The sequence below is a fragment of the Haliotis rufescens genome, unplaced genomic scaffold, assembly GCF_023055435.1.
Source record: "Haliotis rufescens isolate VD_foot unplaced genomic scaffold, xgHalRufe1.0.p SCAF_14, whole genome shotgun sequence".
Lineage (NCBI taxonomy): Eukaryota > Metazoa > Mollusca > Gastropoda > Lepetellida > Haliotidae > Haliotis > Haliotis rufescens.
The window spans coordinates 8,776,224-8,799,239 of NW_025963824.1; the positions used below are offsets into that span (position 1 = coordinate 8,776,224).

The 23,016-nt window shown below is 43.3% G+C and overlaps 1 protein-coding gene and 1 long non-coding RNA gene across 3 annotated transcripts in view; one reads left to right on the plus strand and one right to left on the minus strand.

The window, feature by feature from the left end:
- Nucleotides 1-23,016, plus strand: part of LOC124145402 (hepatoma-derived growth factor-related protein 2-like) — a 63,370-nt gene that overhangs the window by 17,468 nt on the left and 22,886 nt on the right. For both annotated transcript variants that reach the window (XM_046515154.2, XM_046515155.2), the window contains exons 8-11: nucleotides 12,869-12,953; nucleotides 14,270-14,359; nucleotides 17,691-17,838; nucleotides 21,826-22,332. In XM_046515154.2, coding sequence (XP_046371110.2) covers nucleotides 12,869-12,953; nucleotides 14,270-14,359; nucleotides 17,691-17,838; nucleotides 21,826-22,332 — 830 coding nt within the window. The remainder of the gene's footprint in view (nucleotides 1-12,868; nucleotides 12,954-14,269; nucleotides 14,360-17,690; nucleotides 17,839-21,825; nucleotides 22,333-23,016) is intronic.
- Nucleotides 9,377-19,491, minus strand: LOC125379344. The gene is made up of 2 exons (XR_007220705.1): nucleotides 19,431-19,491; nucleotides 9,377-9,527 (listed from the first exon to the last, which is right to left on the minus strand). It is a non-coding gene; the product is annotated as an uncharacterized LOC125379344 (long non-coding RNA).

Consider the following 23,016-nt stretch of genomic DNA (forward strand, 5'->3'; position numbering starts at 1 on the left):
GTTGTGGCCAGAGAGAATTGGTTGTAATTAATAGGCATTGGTTGTAATTGATTGTAATTGGTTGTAATTGGTTGTAATTGATTGTAATTGATTGTAATTGGTTGTAATTGGTTGTAATTGATAGGAATTGGTTATAGCTGAAGGGAATGTGTTGTAGTCGGAGAGACTTGGTTGTAGCCCATTGGCTGTGAAATGCTGTTGAAAACAGCATGAAACCAAACTCACTCACTCACTCACTCAGAATGCAGGTCAGTCGCAGCATGTTGTTCCCACCCTCATGCTACTGACAATACTATTTGGTTATGTTTGGAGTGGAGTGAAGCTGTTTGTTTCAATATGGAGAGCAAATCCTGAATAATATTTAGCAATAGATATAACGAAGTCCTGAACCCAGAAAATATTGTGAGCTGAGAGACAAATGGAGGCACACAAGATTAATCCTGACTTGACTCGATTGAAGGAATTTGATTTGACTTACACCGGATGCATTTGAAAGTAAACCAAGTTGCACTAAAGAAAAATGGGTTGCACCCTGGTCCCCTAAACTGACCAGTTGTACCATGGTCCCCTAAACTGACCAGTTGTACCATGGGCCACTAAACTGACCAGTTGTACCCTGGTCCCCTAAACTGACCAGTTGCACCCTGGTCCCCTAAACTGACCAGTTGTACCCTGGTCCCCTAAACTGACCAGTTGTACCATGGTCCCCTAAACTGACCAGTTGTACCCTGATCCCCTAAACTGACCAGTTGTACCCTGGTCCCCTAAACTGACCAGTTGTACCATGGTCCCCTAAACTGACCAGTTGTACCCTGGTCCCCTAAACTGACCAGTTGTACCCTGGTCCCCTAAACTGACCAGTTGTACCCTGATCCCCTAAACTGACCAGCTGTACCCTGGTCCCCTAAACTGACCAGTTGTACCATGGTCCCCTAAACTGACCAGTTGTACCATGGTCCCCTAAACTGACCAGTTGTACCCTGGTCCCCTAAACTGACCAGCTGTACCCTGGTCCCCTAAACTGACCAGCTGTACCCTGGTCCCCTAAACTGACCAGTTGTACCCTGGTCCCCTAAACTGACCAGCTGTACCCTGGTCCCCTAAACTGACCAGCTGTACCCTGGTCCCCTAAACTGACCAGTTGTACCATGGGCCACTAAACTGACCAGTTGTACCCTGATCCCCTAAACTGACCAGCTGTACCCTGGTCCCCTAAACTGACCAGTTGTACCCTGGTCCCCTAAACTGACCAGTTGTACCATGGTCCCCTAAACTGACCAGTTGTACCATGGGCCACTACTACCAGTGTAACATGTTAATGATGCGTTGCTGTAAAAGGTAATAAGAACACAGGCCTCAAAGTTGCGACTAAAACGGTCACCAATGCGACCAAATATTCAATTTGTCTTCTGTCTAAAATTTGTATGTAGCCAAATGACTACCTTGAAAATATCTTGTGGCGACTAAATTCTATTGCTACACATATTGAGACACAAAAATAAATAAAAGCTGATCTTAGAAAACACGTCTGCTAATAATTGTACTCGCAAATTCCTTCTAAAGTCGACAATGAACCAAAATACGTAAATATTAATGTAATTAGTACATACCTATATAATCTAGTAACATAAATTATATCATTGCTCGAGTCACAAATACAAAAAATTAAGTACAGTTTCCACTAGTAATCAATTCCAAGACTAGTGCTATGACTTGTACATAAATTATTAATATGATAGTTATTTGATTAAAGATAATTTCAAATGCTTTTGGCTACCTACAATATTGGCTTGACCTCTTAATTTTACCACTGGCTACCTGGAAAAAAATACTTGTAGACATATGGCCACCTGGTAAAAACTTTGAGGCCTGGGAACATGGGCACATTATCTTAACACATAGAAGGCTTGACACATAACATGTAACCCGGGAATTAGTGATCTAATATGGTATCTATGCTTTAGAAGTATTGAGTGTGTTCAAAGATCAACTTTGTTTGGACAAGGTAGGGTTAGTCAGACACAAATTTGTCATTTTTTTACTTGCACTTTGTGCATGTTGACATAAATAATAGTTGCAATTGTAGCGGCCATAATATTTCCGAGTCCCGTGATGCGATTCGAACCACAGACCTTCTGGTCCGAGGTCGGACGCCTTGTCCACATGACCAAAGAGGTTAACCCCGTCAGCAAGCTGACAAGGTAAGGATGTCATCTGTGGGATGACTCCACGCCCTGCTACATACTCCCCCGTCAACAGAAGGCACGTCCCGGGCCGCATAGTAGGGTACTGAGGCTTATTTTGCTCAAATTTAATGTGAACGTGCTCAGCCCCACGTTGCGCGCCAATGTAGTGGCCATAAAAATTCCGAGTCCCGTGATGGGATTCGAACCACAGACCTTCTGGTCCGAGGTTGGACGCCTTGTCCACATGACCAAAGAGGTTAACCCCATCAGCAAGCTGACAAGGTAAGGATGTCATCTGTGGGATGACTCCACGCCCTGCTACATACTCCCCGGTCAACAGAAGGCACGTCCCGGGCCGCATAGTAGGGTACTGAGGCTTATATTGCTCAAATTTAATGTGAACGTGCTCAGCCCCACGTTGGGCGCCAATGTAGTGGCCATAAAAATTCCAAGTCCCGTGATGGGATTCGAACCAAGGACCTTCTGGTCCGAGGTTGGACGCCTTGTCCACATGACCAAAGAGGTTAACCCCGTCAGCAAGCTGACAAGTTAAGGATGTCATCTGTGGGATGACTCCACGCCCTGCTACACATTTTTCAATAAAAGATTGCATTTGTGCATGTTATATATATTATATCTAGCTAAATTGAGCCCAGCTAGATATAGTTCTTCATGTAGCAGACAAAATGCTATCTTGTCCAAGTTTCAAATTAACGATACATGGTCGCCGTGATGACAGTTATAATCCCAGCTCGCTTGGAGTCCAAAGGACGTTGAAGAGAGAAAACTCTGAGTGACCTCTATCTTATAGTCAGTATGTTTGACCAGAAGAAACAGTGACAGCAAATTTAAGTTTATCTAGTTCTTATTATTTCCAAAGGCCAGGTCCCAAGTCTTAAACTACGAGTTCAAGGCTAAAAATGGGAGCTGCCATCGTCATAATGGTATTAGTGAATATCTAGCATTCCAGGGGCGGTCGGGTAGCCTAGTGGTTAAAGCGTTCGCTCGTCACGCCGAAGACCCGGGTTTGATTCCCGACATGGGTACAATGTGTGAAGCCCATTCCTAGTGTCCCCCAGCATGATATTGCTGGAATATTGCTAAAAGCGACGTAAAACCATATTCACTCTAGGATTCCAAGGGGTTGTAGGGTGGCCTAGTGGTTAAAGCGTTTACTCGCCATGCCGCGGGCCTGGGTTTGATTCCCGACATGGGTACAATGTGTGAAGCCCATTTCTGGTGTCCCCCAGGTGATATTGCTGGAATATTGCTAAAAGCGGCTGAAACCATACTCACTCACTCTAGGATTCCAAAGTGCCCATGGCAGACAAATTGGGAAGACCACATTTCTTTTTCCGATTTGGGATGTTCTTAAAAGTTCACTTCTTTTTAATATTCTGGGTATGTTAATATTTCGTTCAGTTCAAAAGTGTGAAAGTAAATATTGAAAAATGGTCTTGTTAAATCCAGTTTTTGAATTATACCGATGTGTCGGCCTGGAAGCAGGCCTAGATAAGTCTCAGGGTAATGTTTTTTGGGTGAACGGCATCTATGTCGGTGAGGATGGAAGTGTAACAGTGTTGATTTGGGGGCACGGGTGGTCCAGTCGTCTGATTCGCTGAGCTGTGCACACCAAAAACTTATTGTGGGTTCGAATCCTGGTTAGCTGATTATGTTTCTAGGTTTGTCAGCACCATATCCCTGCTCGTGGGTTTCACCAAAGTGGTAAACGTCCAAGACATGCATCACTTCGGGCTTTCCTCCCACATTCAGCTCACAGGCTGTGATATAACTGTAATACTGTTCAAAGCGGTGCTTAAGTCCAACCCAACTCTTTCATTCCAATAGTACCCGTGAAGATTCCGGGGTAGAATAGGTCTTCAGCAACCCATGCTTTCCGTAAAAGGTGACTATGCTTGTCGTAAAAGGCCACTAACGGGATTGGGTGGTCAGGCTCGCTGACTTGGTTGATGCATGTCGTCGGTCCCGATTGCGTGGATCAATGCTCATGATATCAATCACTGGATTGTCTGGTCCAGACTTGATTATTTACAGACCTCCGTCATATAGCCGGAATATTGCTGAGTGCGGCGTTAAAACAACAAACCAAAACCGAACCTAACAATCACTCCACACGTTGTGAAATAACTGGAATACTGTTCAAAGCGGTGTTAAGTCCAACCCAACTCCTTCACTCCAAAAAAATTGTTGTCTCTGCAAATATAACAGATCGATGCAGGTTTTGATAGTTCAACATGGCTGAATGTTTCTGCTTGTAGTTGTTGTGGATTCCGTTGTTGTGATACCGCATTTTGCATGAGCAGATTAGACGTTCCATTCCGCGATAACATATTTAACGGAAGCGCGTAACAGCTAATGCGGGATTGATGGCGGAAGTTTAACACCATACTGTGAGGAACTTTGCCACGATGCCGACAGACAGTGGCCCCATCCGAAGAGGACGTTTGGGAATGAACGATTTACGATGTTGAAGTCGGACTTCAGCTGATGGAAGATGAGGCCCGAAATGTGAACGTGAAGATGACTCCGGGACGGTCCAATCTAGGTACATATTGATAAAGGAATTAACAGAAAAATCTGTATCTAACAGAATGATTGTTTAATTTCAAAATTTATAATTTGAAAGTTCAGCCATGTTTCAAAGCCTAAATTGTTTTATGGCCACTAACCATTTCAGACGACCTTTCCTGCTTGATAACATGTTATATTCATCTTTATTTAAGAGGTATCAAATGTGTAAACTTCCCCCTTTTTCTTAATTCACAGATGACTTATCTACCCAAGGGGAGACAACTGCTGTGGCAACGGCAAAGCTGTTTCCTATCACTATTATGACGACAAGGAAGAAAGCTATTTCCGACAAGCAACCATTGGTTTTTACTGAACCAGAAATTGGGATTTCTAGCAAACCGAGGGAGGAAAATGTTGTTGACAAGCGGCCATTGGGACCAATTGAATTAAATCCTTCTGCTCTATGGGAGCCCCCATTGGTTTCAAGGGAGACAACTGCTGCACCAGGAAAGGTGATTCCTAGCAATACAAGGGAGACAACTGCTGCACCAGGAAAGGTGATTCCTAACAATACAAGGGAGACAACTGCTGCACCAGGAAAGGCGATTCCTAACAATACAAGGGAGACAGTTGCTGCACCAGGAAAGGTGATTCCTAACAATACAAGGGAGACAACTGCTGCACCAGGAAAGGTGATTCCTAACAATACAAGGGAGACAACTGCTGCACCAGGAAAGGCGATTCCTAGCAATACAAGGGAGACAACTGCTGCACCAGGAAAGGTGATTCCTAACAAACCAAAGGAGAAAACTGTTGTCCAAGACAAACGACCATTGGTACCAAGTAATGTCAATGCAACTGCTCCAAGGGAGATAACTGTTGTTGCCGACAAGCGACCATCAGTATCAACGGAGACAGCTGTTGCTGCACCAGAAGAGGTGTTTTCCATCAAACCCAGTGAAAAAACAGTTATGAAAAAACTGCCAAGGGAGACAACTGTTGTTGCTACAGAAAACCAATCAGTGCCCATCATGGCAAGGGAGACGACTGCTGTCTACACAGGTGCACAATCAGCTGTCCCAATCATATCAAGGGAGAGAACTGCTGCAGCAACTGAAGATCTCTACAGGGAGCTCCTGCAGTGCGAGATTGTCAAGACCAAGATGGAGACGGAGAAGCTGGCCCTGGAGAAGAAGAAGCTCGAGTTGGAAATACAGCTGCTACAAGCTGATGCCTCTCAAGTTGTCAACATGGCCGAGCTGAGCAAATACCAGTAGGAGATTAACTGAAAATATAACGGGTCGTGCCTTAAGTCGTAAGGTCTAGATATGGCTTGCACCTGGTGAAGGGTGACATCACAATCTTGTTGAACCAGACTAAACCAGGTTGCACTCATAACGGAACCTATTAGCTGTAGATGTACCGTATTCGACGTAATAAGCGCCCAGGGCGCTCTCAAAATTAGAAATAGGGGCTCTTATTAGAATATTATTTTTGGTGGAAAAAAACAGTTGAAAGATAGATTTCATGGTTATGCTGACAGCCTGAAATGTTTATGAATGACATATTTTTTTCCATAATTTTATTGCCCATAATTAAGGGTGCATATAGCACACAAGTGCGTATATACACGAATAAATTAGTCTTGTGTACATCGATCAATAGGAAGGGGTGCTAATTGGGATTGTTCACTAGCCAATATATCAGCAAATGTCCACGTGGGCGCTTATTACGTCGAATATGGTATATAATGTAGAAAAGATGATCTCAGCTTCCAGAATGAGATCCGATTCCCGACATGGGTACAATGTGTGAAGCCCATTTCTGGTGTTCCCCGCCGTGAATATTGCTAAAAGCGGCGTAAAACCAAACTCACTCACTCACTCCAGAATGAGATCAGTGTTGTTAATATTCTGAAACTGTCGGTTCACCGACATGATCGCCTTGAATGAAATCACTTGTACATCCCATACTTTGTTTTTGCTTTCTTGTCATATCGTTAGATTGACCTGATGAGATTTATTGATGACATCAAGCCCAAAGGACAAGGTCAAATGACATCCTGGTTAGAATAGGTCTTCAGCAACCCATCTGTAAAAGGCGACTATGCTTGTCGTAAGAGGCGACTTAGGGGATTGGGTGGTCAGGCTCTCTGACTCACTGACTTGGTTGATGCATGTCATAGTATCCTAATTGCGTGGATCGATGCTTGTGACATCAATCACTGGATTGTCTGGTCGAGACTTGATTTTTTTACAGACCACTGTGATCTGCTCAGAGGCCGATATTTGGCCCCAAGTTTGAAGCAAATGTCAGTAGGAATTCCCAGATTGGAAATACACATTTTCAAAGTCATGTTAGTATAGTGATGACTAAGGCAAAAAAAGATAAGTCTTGGTTCTCAGGCACTGCCAGCATCATCATAAAGCTTGCCGCACGTTTTTATTTCCATTAAAAAAAACTGTGAAATAATCCCTATACTTAAAAACAATGTGAGGTGGCACGGGTGGCCCAGTCGTTTAAGGCGCCGTGATTCGCTGTGCAGAGTTGCGTCCCTTGGGCACGCCAGAAACCTATGATTGAAGGTTCTCCCCAATTATGTTTCTATGTTTTTCAGCACCATACCCGTGCTCGTGGGTTTCATCAAAGTGGTAAACGTATGAGACCTGCATCACTTCGGGCTTTCCTCCCACATTAAGCTGACAGTTAAGCTCATATAACTGGAATACTGTTAAAAGCTGTGTTAAACCCAACTCACTCACTAAAAACAATGAGATCCAATATAACATGCAGTTACCTCCCTTTACGTGAGCACCGCTTAGCTGTGTATCTCATGTTATGGTCGACCGTCTCCGTGGTAGAGCATCAGCCCGGAGAGCTGAAGGTCCGGGGTTCGATCCCCGGCCGCGTCATACCAAAAGATGTTAAAAGATATTACTTGTTGTTATCCTGTCTGGCGCTCGGCATTAAGGGGCTAAAACAAGGACTGGTCGGCTCAGAGTCAGTATACCACAAGTGTCTGAGTGGGCTATTCATGTTAAACTGCGGCAGGGGGCGGTCGGGTAGCCTAGTGGTTAAAGCGTTCGCTCGTCACGCCAAAGACCCGGGTTCGATTCCCGACATGGGTACAATGTGTGAAGCCCATTTCTGGTGCCCCCCGCCGTGATATGGCTGGAATATTGCTAAAAGCGGCGTAAAAGCATACTCACTCACTCACTCACTAAACTGCGGCATGGTATCTCAGTGAGCTGGCACTATAAATCGGCATCAGTCCGGACTAGTACAAGCAGCCACACAAACACACACACGTACATGCACGTCGCTATATAAGTGCAATAATCTTGGACGCGACGTTAAACCCCATTTCACCTCACCCTACCATGTTATGGTCATGGCGGCGATAGGACTTTGTATGCAAGTTGTGTATTCGGCTACATACTAGCTTGAACAAGCAAAAATTAAAAAAACCACTGCCTGCCCGCACCATGTTTTCAATAGTCATTGCCTGAGAAACAATTCTTTTATTTCTTTAAGCCTAATGTTATTCCTTTGCACAGTTGACTTGCACTGATATTACAGTGATTACCACCATACTTGGGTTTTGAATATCAGCCTCTTAGCAGGTCAAGACAAATCCATGTCATGCCATGACACATTAAATATAAGAAAGAAGTTGGATGTCTTTTACTAATTTTTTTTAGCAGTAGATCACCAGGATGAAATATATATGTTTTTTATTTGTCTGAAATGTATGGAAGGTTTTTGATACTGAGCAAAGGCAGCTATTAAATATTTTAGCTCAGGAATATATGGAACAGATTACCTTATTTCAAGTTTAAAACTATATTTTTTGTATTCGACTCAGAATTCGAACATGTTCATAATGTGCTTTTATCCAACTTCATCATAATGTGCTGAAGGGCACGGGTGGCCCAGTCGTCTAAGGCGCCGCGATTCGCTGTGCAGAGTTGTGTCCCTTGGGCACACCAGAAACCTATGATTGTGGGTTCGAATCCCGGTTCGCCCTGATTATGTTTCTAGGTTTGTCAGCACATACCTGTGCTTGTCGTTTTCACCGAAGTGGTAAACGTCTTAGACCTGCATCACTTCAGGCTCTCCTCCCACATTAAGCTGACACGCAGTGATATAACTGGAATACTGTTAAAAGCGGTGTTAAACCCAACTCACTCACTCATAATGTGCTGTGAATGTCAAAAGAAGAATGGCTGAGTGGGGTAGAGAGTAGAAAGATATGGTTGCTAAATGTTGTAAACTATTGCCTAGAAATAGTTTGGTGCTGACGAATGGACCGGTTTTGGATGGAATCAATATTTTACAAGACTGGCAATTAACAAAAATAGACTTTGTGTTGTCAATACCTGGTTTATTTTGGACCCGAAAAAAACCCAACACTGATTGTTTAGCCATTTTTTAATGAACATTTATTCTTTATCGTTACCCAATTTGTGTAATATACACTGGATTGTCTGGTCCAGACTTGATTATTTACATGCCAGTGTCATATGGCTTGAATATTGCTGAGTGTGACGTTAAACAACCACACTCGCTCATGATTGTAAAACGTTCACTAAATTTTTTTTTAGATGTTGATGTTTGATAGGCACAAAGCTAGATTTTTCTATTGTTTTGGTGGACAGAATTTTTTTTATTTGCCAAAACAGAAACAATGCCACTACTCATCCCCGATTGATTACTTTAACAAGAATAGATATGGTCACAGTGATGACAATTATATACCCAGCTCGCTTAGAGTCCACAGGACGTTGAAGAGAGAAAACTCTGAGTGACCTTTATTTTACAAATTACATGCGCTAAGTTTGACCAGAGAGAAAATGAGATCATGAAGTGATACAATTTCAATTTGTATGAACTAAAAATAGTTTATGAAACCTTAGTCTTTCAGCCATTCATCGCATCGCAATTGCGTGGATCGATGCTCATGATGTCAATCACTGGATTGTCTGGTCCAGACTCGATTATTTACAGACCGCCGTCATAGGGCTATTGCTGAGTGCGGCGTTAAACAACAAAGAAACAAACACAAGTTGCACAATTTAGAAAGTCTGGAGTCTGAAGTCTGCTCCAGGCAATGATGCCATGAGCGAGTGAGTTAAGATTTTGTCATGTCAGCAATATTTCAGCCATATTGTCACTAGACAAAGTAATGCATTTATATATTTTCTATAACCCTGTCAAACAACAAAGTAGCAATATCGCAATTTGTATTTACAATTAGTTTATTGTATATTGTCATGCTGTACAGACGGTTGCATCATATGCATTCCAGCCATTTTTTTATTATTATTTTTTAAATGACTTTTTCTTCAATAAAGGTTTTTGACCATGTTTTGTTGTGTTTGTGCTATTTAGTTATTGTTGATATTGATCATTTGTAAAAAGATATGTTCCGACCAGAGTTCGAAATTAAGTCTGTAGTTGATTATTTTTGCCGGCTTGTGAAAATATAACATAATTTGTATAAATCCTGTAAAGCCATGCTCATCATAAATATTGTTCTCATATTCACGCTGGTCAGCTGCCCCAGACTACTTAAACATGCTGAGGGCAAGTAAAGTTCAATGATGGCAGTTTGGTTCTCAATGCTTGTGTTGCAAAAAAATTGGTACTGAATAAAACTGACAGAAAATGTAACAATAGTAAACCCGTTGGTCTCGTCGTTGAGACTAGCAGGCCTTGGTCTTGTGGAAATTAGGTTTCATCTAAAATAATTGAAGTCTACACACGTTAATGATCTGATGTCAGTGATCTGATGTCAGTTATCTGATGTCAGTGATCTTATGTCCATGGTCTGATGTTAATGAGATAAGGTTTTTTTGCTGAATTATCTGTAATTCTTGTCATTAGAGTTAGGACAAGGACCCCTTGAGTCCTTGACTTGCATGCTTTGTTTTAGGGCATGGTTGGCTTTCTCGCCAAAGGCGCTGTAATTAGCTATGCAGAGTTGCATCCCTTGGGCACTCCAGAAACCTATGATTGTTGATCTGCATCCCGGTTCATCCCAATTGTGTTTCTAGGTTTGCCAGTACCACATTTCTACTTGTTGGTTTCACCGAAGTGGTAAACGTCTGAGACCTGCATCACATTAAGCTGACACGCCGTAACATAACTGGAATACTGTTAAAAGCGGAGTTAAACCCAACTCACTTATACTTAATTTTGAACACTGCTTTGTAAATAATTGGTCAATCCAGTGATTGACATCATGAGCATCGATCCACACAATTGGGATACAATGACATGCATCAACCAAGTCAGCGAGCCTGACCACCCGATCCTATTAGTTGCATCTTCCGGCAAGAGTGGGCTGCTGAAGACTTATTCTTAATCGGTCTCTTACCTTGAACCTGCATAGACTGCACAATGTGTTTATTATGTGGTTCCTCAGTTTGTTCACTTTTCGAGTCTTGACCCGTGAAGATCCGGGGTAGAATAGGTCTTCAGCAACCCATGCTTGCCGTAAAAGGCGACTATGCTTGTCGTAAGAGGCAACTAACGGGATCGGGTGGTCAGGCTTGCTGACTTGGTTGATGCATGCCATCATATCCCAATTGCCGTGGATTGATGCTTATGATGTCAATCACTGGATTGTCTAGTCCAGACTCGATTATTTACAGACAACCGTCATATAGCTGGAATATTGCTGAGTGCGGCGTTAAATAGCAAAACAAACTTTTCGACTCTTGGTGAAAAAATACCAACATTTCAACGCTTCCCTCCTGCACTGATTTAGGTGAACATTTGTTTTAAATTTGAGGTTGTCTAACTGTTCATTTGATACCTCTTATTTTTATTTGGAACTGAGTGTTAGGACCTGTTTTCCTGAAATAGATGGTACTTGTTGTTACCAAGGCTGACGCTTGGTTATAGGGTGTGAAACAAGGACTGGTTGGCTCAGAGTCAGTATGCTGTGTCTGAATGGGGTGGGGGGCGTTCGGGTAGCCTAGTGGTTAAAGCATTTGCTCGTCACGCTGAAGACCCGGGTTCGATTTCCGACATGGGTACAATGTGTGAAGCCCATTTCTGGTGTCCCCCGCCATGATATTGCTGGAATATTGCTAAAAGCGCCAAAAACCATACTCACTCACTCACTGAGTTGGGTGGTCATGTTAAACAGTTGCATGGTATCGCAGCGGCTATCACTATGAAACCTCCATTGGGCCGAACAAGTACAAATAGCCACTAGGGCTGTCACAATTCACTCGCGTATTCGGTGAATCGAACCGTATCCATTCATGAATTGAATTCGTTATTCTTGGCCGCTAGAATCGAATATTTATGAAAATGCAAGCATTTGCATTTACATAAAAAAATACCCATAAGAACATATTTTATGCGTAGATTTCTTCAAAAGACAACACTCTTTTACTATTTAATTTGACAGTATTGTGATCACTGGTCATTGTCGCATTTGAGCACATACTAGTACCTGGATAAGTGCAGTATATAAATGAATAATATATTAATGATATATGAATAATTAACAAACCATGTCAAATGCTGAATACGACAAATAATACATCAACTGCTGACCTGTTATTGTATTAGTGAATTAATATTTGTATTCGCTACCCTATATTCATGATACGAACCGTATTCACCTCATCGTGTATTCGTTGCAGACCTAAAGGCCACACACATATTCATGCACGTCGCTACAAATGCAATAATCTTGAACACGGCATTAAACCCAAGACCCGTGAAGATCCGGGGTAGAATAGATCCTCAGCAACCCATGCTTGCCGTAAAACGCGGCAATGCTTGTCGCAAGAGCCTGCTAACGGGATCGGGTGGTCAGGCTTGCTGACTTGGTTGATGCATGTCATCGATCCCAGATTGCAAGGATCGATGCTCATGATATCAATCACTGGATTGTCTGGTCCAGACTCGATTATTGACGGACCGCCATCATATAGCTGGAATATTGCCGAGTGCTGCGTTAAACAACAAACCAACCAACCAACCAACCAACCAACCACTAAACCCAAATTTCACCTCAGAGTTGTTGGACCAGTTTGAATGGCGACAGGTTATTGGAGTTACCCATCCTTTTTTGTTTTTACTTTGTCTGTTCGAGTTCCGGAAAAAAAGTCAATGCTCTTACATTGCAGCTGGTCGTCCGTCCACGGGTGGGAAGAAAAAGGCGGAAGAGAAACCCCCCATATCTTGTGACAGCCTCAGCTCAGACAGCGACAGGTATGTGGGCCGCTTATCTGATTTACCCTCGATACTGACAGCGACAGGTATGTGGGCCGCTTATCTGATTTACCCTCGATACTGACAGCGACAGGTATGTGGGCCGCTTATCTGAATCACCCTCGATACTGTCAGCGACAGGTATGTGGGCCGCTTATCTGAATCACCCTCGACACTGACAGCGACAGGTATGTGGGCCGCTTATCTGAATCACCCTCGACACTGACAGCGACAGGTATGTGGGCCGCTTATCTGAATCACCCTCGATACTGACAGCGACAGGTATGTGGGCCGCTTATCTGAATCACCCTCGATACTGACAGCGACAGGTATGTGGGCCGCTTATCTGAATCACCCTCGATACTGACAGCGACAGGTATGTGGGCCGCTTATCTGAATCACCCTCGATACTGACAGCGACAGGTATGTGGGCCGCTTATCTGAATCACCCTCGATACTGACAGCGACAGGTATGTGGGCCGCTTATCTGAATCACCCTCGATACTGACAGCGACAGGTATGTGGGCCGCTTATCTGAATCACCCTCTATACTGACAGCGACAGGTATGTGGGCTGCTTATCTGATTTACCCTGGGCCGCTTATCTGAATCACCCTCAATACTGACAGCGACAGGTATGCGGGCCGCTTATCTGAATCACCCTCGATACTGACCGCGACAGGTATGTGGGCTGCTTATCTGATTTACCCTGGGCCGCTTATCTGAATCACCCTCGATACTGACAGCGACAGGTATGTGGGCTGCTTATCTGATTTACCCTGGGCCGCTTATCTGAATCACCCTCGATACTGACAGCGACAGGTATGCGGGCCGCTTATCTGAATCACCCTCGATACTGACAGCGACAGGTATGTGGGCAGCTTATCTGAATCACCCTGGGCCGCTTATCTGAATCACCCTCGATACTGACAGCGACAGGTATGTGGGCCGCTTATCTGATTTACCCTCGATACTGACAGCGACAGGTATGCGCTATGTCTAGTGAGGTCAGCTCTCAGTCTGACAGTGACAGATATGTGAGCTTGTCTGAATCACCCTCGATACAACCCCACCCCTGAAAACCATGCTATATTTCTTCACCAAACTTGGCACACAAACAGCTGTAGTGGTGAACTGGTGCATTTTGATTGATCGTGATCTTTCAACAAATATGTCTCGAGTTTCCATGGCAACGGGTTTCATATATTTATTCAGGGGACATTGATGACTTTGTCCTCATGAATGTCCTTCAATGTCCTTCAATGTCCTATATCCTCTCAATGATAAGTGTCTGACTTGCAATATCTGTTGTCGTAGTGATTCCAACGACGGTGTGAGCAGCTGGAAGAAGCGAGACGAGGAGAGGAAGAAGGACATTGAGAAGCGTATCAAGGAGGAAGAGGAGAAGTAAGTCACAGACACTGACCATCATTTGTCAGCGGTCCAAGGACCGGCAACAATTCAAATCTACTGGTCCTGTTAGATCTCTACTAGACACAGGGCGGTCGGGTAGCCTAGTGGTTAAAGCGTTCGCTCGTCACGCCAAGGACCGGCACCAATTCAAATCTACTGGTCCTGTTAGATCTCTACTAGACACAGGGCGGTCGGGTAGCCTAGTGGTTAAAGCGTTCGCTCGTCACGCCAAGGACCGGCAACAATTCAAATCTACTGGTCCTGTTAGATCTCTACTAGACACAGGGCGGTCGGGTAGCCTAGTGGTTAAAGCGTTCGCTCGTCACGCCAAGGACCGGCACCAATTCAAATCTACTGGTCCTGTTAGATCTCTACTAGACACAGGGCGGTCGGGTAGCCTAGTGGTTAAAGCGTTCGCTCGTCACGCCAAGGACCGGCACCAATTCAAATCTACTGGTCCTGTTAGATCTCTACTAGACACAGGGCGGTCGGGTAGCCTAGTGGTTAAAGCGTTCGCTCGTCACGCCAAGGACCGGCAACAATTCAAATCTACTGGTCCTGTTAGATCTCTACTAGACACAGGGCGGTCGGGTAGCCTAGTGGTTAAAGCGTTCGCTCGTCACGCCAAGGACCGGCACCAATTCAAATCTACTGGTCCTGTTAGATCTCTACTAGACACAGGGCGGTCGGGTAGCCTAGTGGTTAAAGCGTTCGCTCGTCACGCCAAGGACCGGCACCAATTCAAATCTACTGGTCCTGTTAGATCTCTACTAGACACAGGGCGGTCGGGTAGCCTAGTGGTTAAAGCGTTCGCTCGTCACGCCAAGGACCGGCACCAATTCAAATCTACTGGTCCTGTTAGATCTCTACTAGACACAGGGCGGTCGGGTAGCCTAGTGGTTAAAGCGTTCGCTCGTCACGCCAAGGACCGGCACCAATTCAAATCTACTGGTCCTGTTAGATCTCTACTAGACACAGGGCGGTCGGGTAGCCTAGTGGTTAAAGCGTTCGCTCGTCACGCCAAGGACCGGCACCAATTCAAATCTACTGGTCCTGTTAGATCTCTACTAGACACAGGGCGGTCGGGTAGCCTAGTGGTTAAAGCGTTCGCTCATCACGCCAAGGACCGGCACCAATTCAAATCTACTGGTCCTGTTAGATCTCTACTAGACACAGGGCGGTCGGGTAGCCTAGTGGTTCAAGCGTTCGCTCGTCACGCCAAGGACCGGCACCAATTCAAATCTACTGGTCCTGTTAGATCTCTACTAGACACAGGGCGGTCGGGTAGCCTAGTGGTTCAAGCGTTCGCTCGTCACGCCAAGGACCGGCACCAATTCAAATCTACTGGTCCTGTTAGATCTCTACTAGACACAGGGCGGTCGGGTAGCCTAGTGGTTCAAGCGTTCGCTCGTCACGCCAAGGACCGGCACCAATTCAAATCTACTGGTCCTGTTAGATCTCTACTAGACACAGGGCGGTCGGGTAGCCTAGTGGTTAAAGCGTTCGCTCGTCACGCCAAGGACCGGCACCAATTCAAATCTACTGGTCCTGTTAGATCTCTACTAGACACAGGGCGGTCGGGTAGCCTAGTGGTTAAAGCGTTCGCTCGTCACGCCAAGGACCGGCACCAATTCAAATCTACTGGTCCTGTTAGATCTCTACTAGACACAGGGCGGTCGGGTAGCCTAGTGGTTCAAGCGTTCGCTCGTCACGCCAAGGACCCGGGTTCGAATCCCATGTGTACACTGGTGAAGCCCATTTCTCGTGTCCCCCGCCGTGACATTGCTGGAATATTGCTAAAAGCAGCGTAAAACCATACTCACTCACTCACTCTACTAGACACAATTGTGCTTAGAGTTCTGACTTGATCAATCGCTGATTTCAAAATTCATACAAACTTAAATTATTTTGTTCGTCCCCAGAATAACACTAGACCACCAGACCACCATTTATTTAATATTGCTGGTCTTTAAGAAAATACACTAGACTCCAACCAGCGGACCAGTGTTTGTCGTGCACGGAGTCGGCAAGGAATTGCAATGTGTGTGTGTTTTCGTAATAGCCGTGATTCTGACATGGATTCTAAATTGAATGTTATTTTTTCGATAACCGCAGAAACGCTATCTTTTATTAAGGGATTTCCTGTGACCTCATTGCTCCAACTTGCAACATTTGAAATAGTCTAAAATAATATCGTGAACTCCCATGTATTGGACTCCAGAAAAGGTCCTCAGTGATGAACGATCAATCAATGAATTTAACAAACTATTCAAAAGAGTATGTTTTAATGCGATGAGAGCTTATAGCACCATACAGTTCATGATTTCTTCCAAACAAGCTTCTGTTGCTACGCTGCGCGATTTAATACAATTTTGACGCTTATTTTTCGATGAATGCACAAAAATTGAAAAACAATCTTCAGATATATCTGGAAATAGTTGATATTACCTTTAGGACTGATCCAAGCCTTTAGGCCCAAAAAGATAGATGTTTTCAGTAACCCATCATTTTACTATCAACACTGAAATTTGTTTTATGTCGATAAAATCTGCCGACTTTGACTTTTTGTACCTAGAACTGGACCCGTGAAGATTCGGGGTAGAATAGGTCTTGAATAACCCATGCTTGCCGTAAAGGTGACTATGCTTGTCGTAAGAGGCAACTAACTGGATCGGGTGGTCAGGCTCGCTGACTTGGTTGATGAATGTCATCGATCCCAATTGCATAGATGCTCATGATATCAATCACTGTATTGTCTGGTCCAGACTCAAGTATTTACAGACCACCGTCATATAGCTGGAATATTGCTGAGTGCGGCGTTAAACAACAAATAAACAAACAAACAAAATCTAGAACTGAAATGCTCCCTCACATCCTGTTAGTTTAAACAAAAGTCAGGAGGTACAAAAATATTTTTTATCTTGCTTGTTTAAAACAAATATTTATCACTTTTGGCCTTGAATGCTTGTCCTAAGGATTGTTGGAGCAGCCAGAATGCCGCTAGTATTTAAATCTAACTTTCTATTCTTGGAAGTTTTTTAAACTTTGCTGAACAACATATACATGCCAGTGTGTGCATTGTGTGTCACAAGTCGGCGTGTTGCAAGTCGGCGTATTGCCAGTGTGTGTTGCAAGTCAGCATGTTGCAAGTCGGCGTGTGACATGTCAGTGTGTGTTGCAAGTCGGCGTGTTGCCAGTGTGTGTTGCAAGTCGGCGTGTTGCCAGTGTGTGTTGCCAGTGTGTGTTGCAAGTCGGCGTGTTGCAAGTCGGCATGTTGCCAGTGTGTGTTGCAAGCCAGTGTGTGACATGTCTGTGTGTGTTGCAGGCGCCGGGTAGCGGAGGAGGAACGTATCCGGATCGCGTCGGAGGAGTTGCAGAAGGAGAAGGAGGCGCGGGGGGAGGATGTGGAAGACGAGGATGACCGCGACACACACAAGAGGCATCGCAAGAAGAAGAAGTTTGAAGACTTTGTGGTGAGAGGACTAGGCCAGAGAAGTAGGAGAGTTGCCTTCTTGTGGCTGAGTACAACAGCAAAGCCTGTAGATTCTCAGCAATATGCGACCGCCTCCGTGGTCTAGTGGTAGAGCGTCCGCCCGGAGACCGGAAGATCCGGGGTACGATCCCCGACCGCGTCATACCAAAAGACGTTAAAAGATGGTACTTGTTGTTACCCTGTCTGGCGCTCGGCATTAAGGGTCTAAAACAAGGACTGGTTGGCTCGGAGTCAGTATACTGTGTCTGAGTGGGGTATTCAACTGCGGCATTGTATCTCAGTGAGCTAGCACTATAAATCGGCATCAGTCCGGACTAGTACAAGCAGACACACACACACAAACGTGCATGCACGTCGCTACATAAGTGCAATAATCTTGGACGCGACGTTAAACCCCATTTCACCTCACCTCTCAGCAATATGGGTGTGGCGAGGTAGCCTGGTGGTTAAAGTGTTCACTCGTCACACCGAAGATCTGGGTTCGATTCCCCACATTTCTGGTGTCACTCACTCTCACTCACTCACTCACTCACTCACTCACTCACTCACTCACTCACTCACTCACTCACTCACTCACTCACTCACTCACTCACTCACTGCCATCTTCATTCATTTCTGCCCATTCAAAGTTACTTAACCATTAACCGTTTTATTTTGGTTTGATGTTTTACGCCACACTCTGCAATATTCCAGCTATATGACGGCTGTCTGTAAATAATCGAGTCTGGACCAAACAATCCAATGATTGATATCATGAGCATTGATCAACGTTTTATTAAAATGAATTCATTTTTTGTCCGGTTTGAAGTAATCAAATCATGTTTTTTTCTCGTCAACCCCACCATTCCTAATTAAAAACAGCCATTACTCTAACAACAGCATTCACTTTCACTTTCACCTGCGGCTGACAGGGAGGTATTGTGGAAGTCATAAAAAATTAATCCTGATGTAGTTCTTGTGCATCAAGTAAACTGCAATCTCATCCAAATTTCCAAATACATGGTCACAGTGATGACAATTATATACCCAGCTCGCTTAGAGTCCACAGGACGTTGAAGAGAGAAAGCTCTGAGTGACCTTTATTTTACATGTAAGTTTGACCAGAAAGAAATGAGATGGCAAATTATAATGTGACCTAATTTAAATTTGTGTAAACCATGCTAGAAGTACAGTCTAATTAATCCTAAGTCATTCAATCATTCATCATATCCCAATTATGTAGATTGATACTCATGATATCAATCACTGGATTGTCTGGTCTAGACTTGATTATTTACATGCTGAGGTAATATAGCTGGAATATTGCTGAGTGTCGTCAGACAACAACCACAGTCGCACTCATGATTGTAAAACATTCACTAAGTCTTGTTTAAATGTTAATGCTTTAGAGGCACAAAGCCAGATTTAGAAATTGGTTCAGAAATTACTATTATTCTCCCAAACAGTAATAATGCAACTAGTCGTCCCTGTTTGATGACTTTAACAAGAATAGATATGGTCACAGTGATGACAATTATATACCCAGCTCGCTTAAAGTCCACAGGACGTTGAAGAGAGAAAACTCTGAGTGACCTTGAACAATGTATTAAAATTGCTAAGTTGCTTTTCTTTCAATTATTTATCGTATCCCAATTGTGTTGAGTGATACTGGATCAATCACTGGATTGTCTGGTCCAGACTTGATTATTTACATGCTACCATCATATAGCTGTAATATTGCTGAGTGCGACGTTAAGAAAAGATAGTGATTGTAAGACTTCCACTGATTTAAATGTTGATGTTTGACAGACACTGAATAGTAAATTGGATGTGGGGCGGTCAGGAAGCCTAGTGGTTAAAGCGTTCGCTCATCACATAGAAGACCCGGGTTCGATTCCCGATATGGGTACAATGTGCGAAGCACATTTCTGGTGTCCTCCGCTGTGATATTGCTGGAATATTGCTAAAATCGGCGTAAAACCATACTCACTCACTACTTATATTCTCCAAAACAGTCCCTGAATAATTACTTTAAGAGGAATAGATATGGTCACAGTGATGACAATTATATACCCAGCTCGCTTAGAGTCCACAGGACGTTGAAGAGAGAAAACTCTGAGTGACCTTGAACAATGTATTAAAAGCAAAAGTAGTTATTTTTATTATGGTTAAATCTTGCTGCTTCATAGAAAACATTACTGTCCGGGGTAGAATAGGTCTTCAGCAACGGTGATATTCATAGAAGTACATTTTTCGAACAAAGTCAGCTTGTCTGTTACCATCAGGGTTTTCCCCTTGTCTATTTCTAGGTTAAATATCCGTTTGTAGCGACTTTGTCTCGAAATATTAAAAAACAAAGAGAAAATTGTGACTGAAGTCTGTGTGAATGACGTAAAGATCTAACTAAGTTACTGCAGGGATGACATCTTTGCACTGAACATGAATTCGAAAGAATTAAAACCAAATAATTTTCATAGTTTTTTTTTATTTGTTGAAAGTTGGGATGGCAAAAATTAGGGGGGACTGGTAATTTTTAGAGTTGCCAGACCACAAGACCAGCAAGAACTCTGAGAACCATCTCATAACTTCTCAGGAATTTAAAAAATATTTGATAAAACTTTGAGGAGAGAACTCTATTGTAATGAACTGTTGTATTCCTCTTCACGATGTTATTATGTCTCCCCCAGAATGGAGGGAGACATATTGTTTTTGGCACGGTTCCCGTCGGCGTCGGCGTCGGCGTTCCCACCGTTTCTGGACCATAACTCAGAAACTGTTTAATATTTTTTCGCGAAACTTTGTATACACATTAACCCAGCACTGAAGTGGTGCCTTTTGCTATTTAGAGATTTTTGACATTTTTATTTTTTCTCGTTTCCATGGAGATAACTTGAACATAGACTCTGAATTGGGGTAAGCTTGGTTTCCGGACCATAACTCGGAAACCGTTTAATATTTTTCGCGAAACTTAATATACACATTAATCCAGCACTGAAGTGGTGCCTTTTGCTATTTAGAGATTTTTGACATTTTTATTTTTTCTCGTTTCCATGGAGATAACTTGAACATAGACTCTGAATTGGGGTAAGCTTTGTTTCTGGACCATAACTCAAAAACTGTTCAATATTATTTCATGAAGTTGTAACATATTAACCAAGTCCTGAAGTTGTGCTTTTGCTATTTAGAAGTTTTTCACATTTCATTTTTTCTTGTTTATGGAGACAAGTTTAACTTAGACTCTGTATTGGGATGGGCTTTGTTCCAGAACTAAACTCAACACCCCTTCAATATTTCTGTGTCTTTTGCTTATAATGAAATTTAAGAATTTGATCTTTTCAATATTATTGAATTCAAAGCAATTCTAGAATTAAAATATTGTGAATTATTTTTGCTGATTGAAGTGTCCACTACCAGGAAAGAAACTGTTATTGACCATATTTATGTCAAGGATCTTTCACATCAGAGAGCTGGTGTGGTGCCTTGCTATTACAGTTTCCATGACATCACATATGTCATTGTGTAGAAGACCTGCAGAGTCAGATACACGGGCAATTACATCACAGAGACTTTCCTTTGTGCCATATAACATTGCTACATCATTTCTGATATGTTGGGGATATTAATATATTTGTGTCCAAACTCTATTAGTACTTTAAGTGGATTTTCTACAAATACTTCAGTAACAAGAAAACTGTGCTACTTAGATGACTACACTGTCAGGTGGGTAAATGATTGAGGGATTAGTGGTGTTGATTAGACGCTGAAGTGGTGCCCATTAGTTGTTTGAAATTTCTAGGAGTTCTATTTTTGTCTCTGTTATTTAGTAATGGAGGGTGGGAATGAAGAGATGGGGTTTAACGTGAAGTAAACGAATGAATGGGGGTTAGGGGAGTGGGGGGAGACATATGTTTTTACGAGTAAAAACACTTTCTAGTTTTAAATAATTCACCAGTCTAAAGATTGATACCTTGCTCTGTTTCAACAACAGGATGCAGACGATGAAAAAGAAAGAAAACGGAAGCGAAAAGAAAGTTTAGACCGATCAAAACATAAAGACGATGATGATGAGGATGATTCTGATGTAGAAAAAGAAAAAGTGAAAAAGAATAAAAAGACAGAGAAAAGTGAAGAGAAAAGTGTGAAGAAATCCAGAAAACACAAAGACTCGACAAAAGATGATTCAGTTTTGGAGGAAAATGAGGAAACGAAAGACAAAAGTGAGAAAAAAGTGAAAGAAAAGGAATTGAAAAAGGAAGAAAAATTAAAAGAGAAATCGAAAGAAAAAGACAGTGAGAAAAAGTCTGAGCCAAAGTCGGAGAAGAAGAGCAAGAAGGTGAAGGTGCTGAGTAGCGATGAGTCGGAGGGGGAGGAAGTGGGGAGGAAGGAGGCAGCCAAGAAGGAGAAGAACGAGGAAGAGGGCGCCGCGGTGAAGGACGAGGGTGTCGGAGGGGAAGAGAAGATGGAGGTGGAGGAGAATGAAGAGGAAGCGGAGAAGGTAGGTTGCCCGTTTCGTAGTAAGCAAAAATGACCAGTCTGAATAATAACTCAACCTCTGTCTTGTATTACTCTATGCACATTGTCCCCGGCCACGTCATACCAAAAGACGTTAAAAGATGGTACTTGTTGTTACCCTGTCTGGCGCTCGGCATTAAGGGGCAAAAACAAGGACTGGTCGGCCCGGAGTCAGTATACTGTGTCTGAGTGGGGTATTCATGTTAAACTGCGGCATGGTATCTCAGTGAGCTAGCACTATAAATCGGCATCAGTCCGGACTAGTACAAGCAGCCACACAAACACACACCCGTACATGCACGTTGCTATATAAGTGCAATAATCTTGGACGTGACGTTAAACCCCATTTCACCTCACCGCACCTATGCACATTGTCTTTCTTTCACGGGTACTTCTAGCCTTCTAGAAACTGTCACATCCCAAAAATTCTATACTTTTCAAGCCATGTTCATGTACACAAGGGCAGATAACTCTAGGTCTAATACAAATCTATTCTGGACACCCCACTCGCCACACTGCTAGAACAGCACTTGGAGAATTTTCACAAGTGGTGCAATCATTTGCAGTCGTCATTTTGACTATTACTTTAAATATATTTACAAGTTTCCACCATCGCCACTAAAATAACTTATACATGATCACAGGCACTGAACCTGTGAAGATCAGA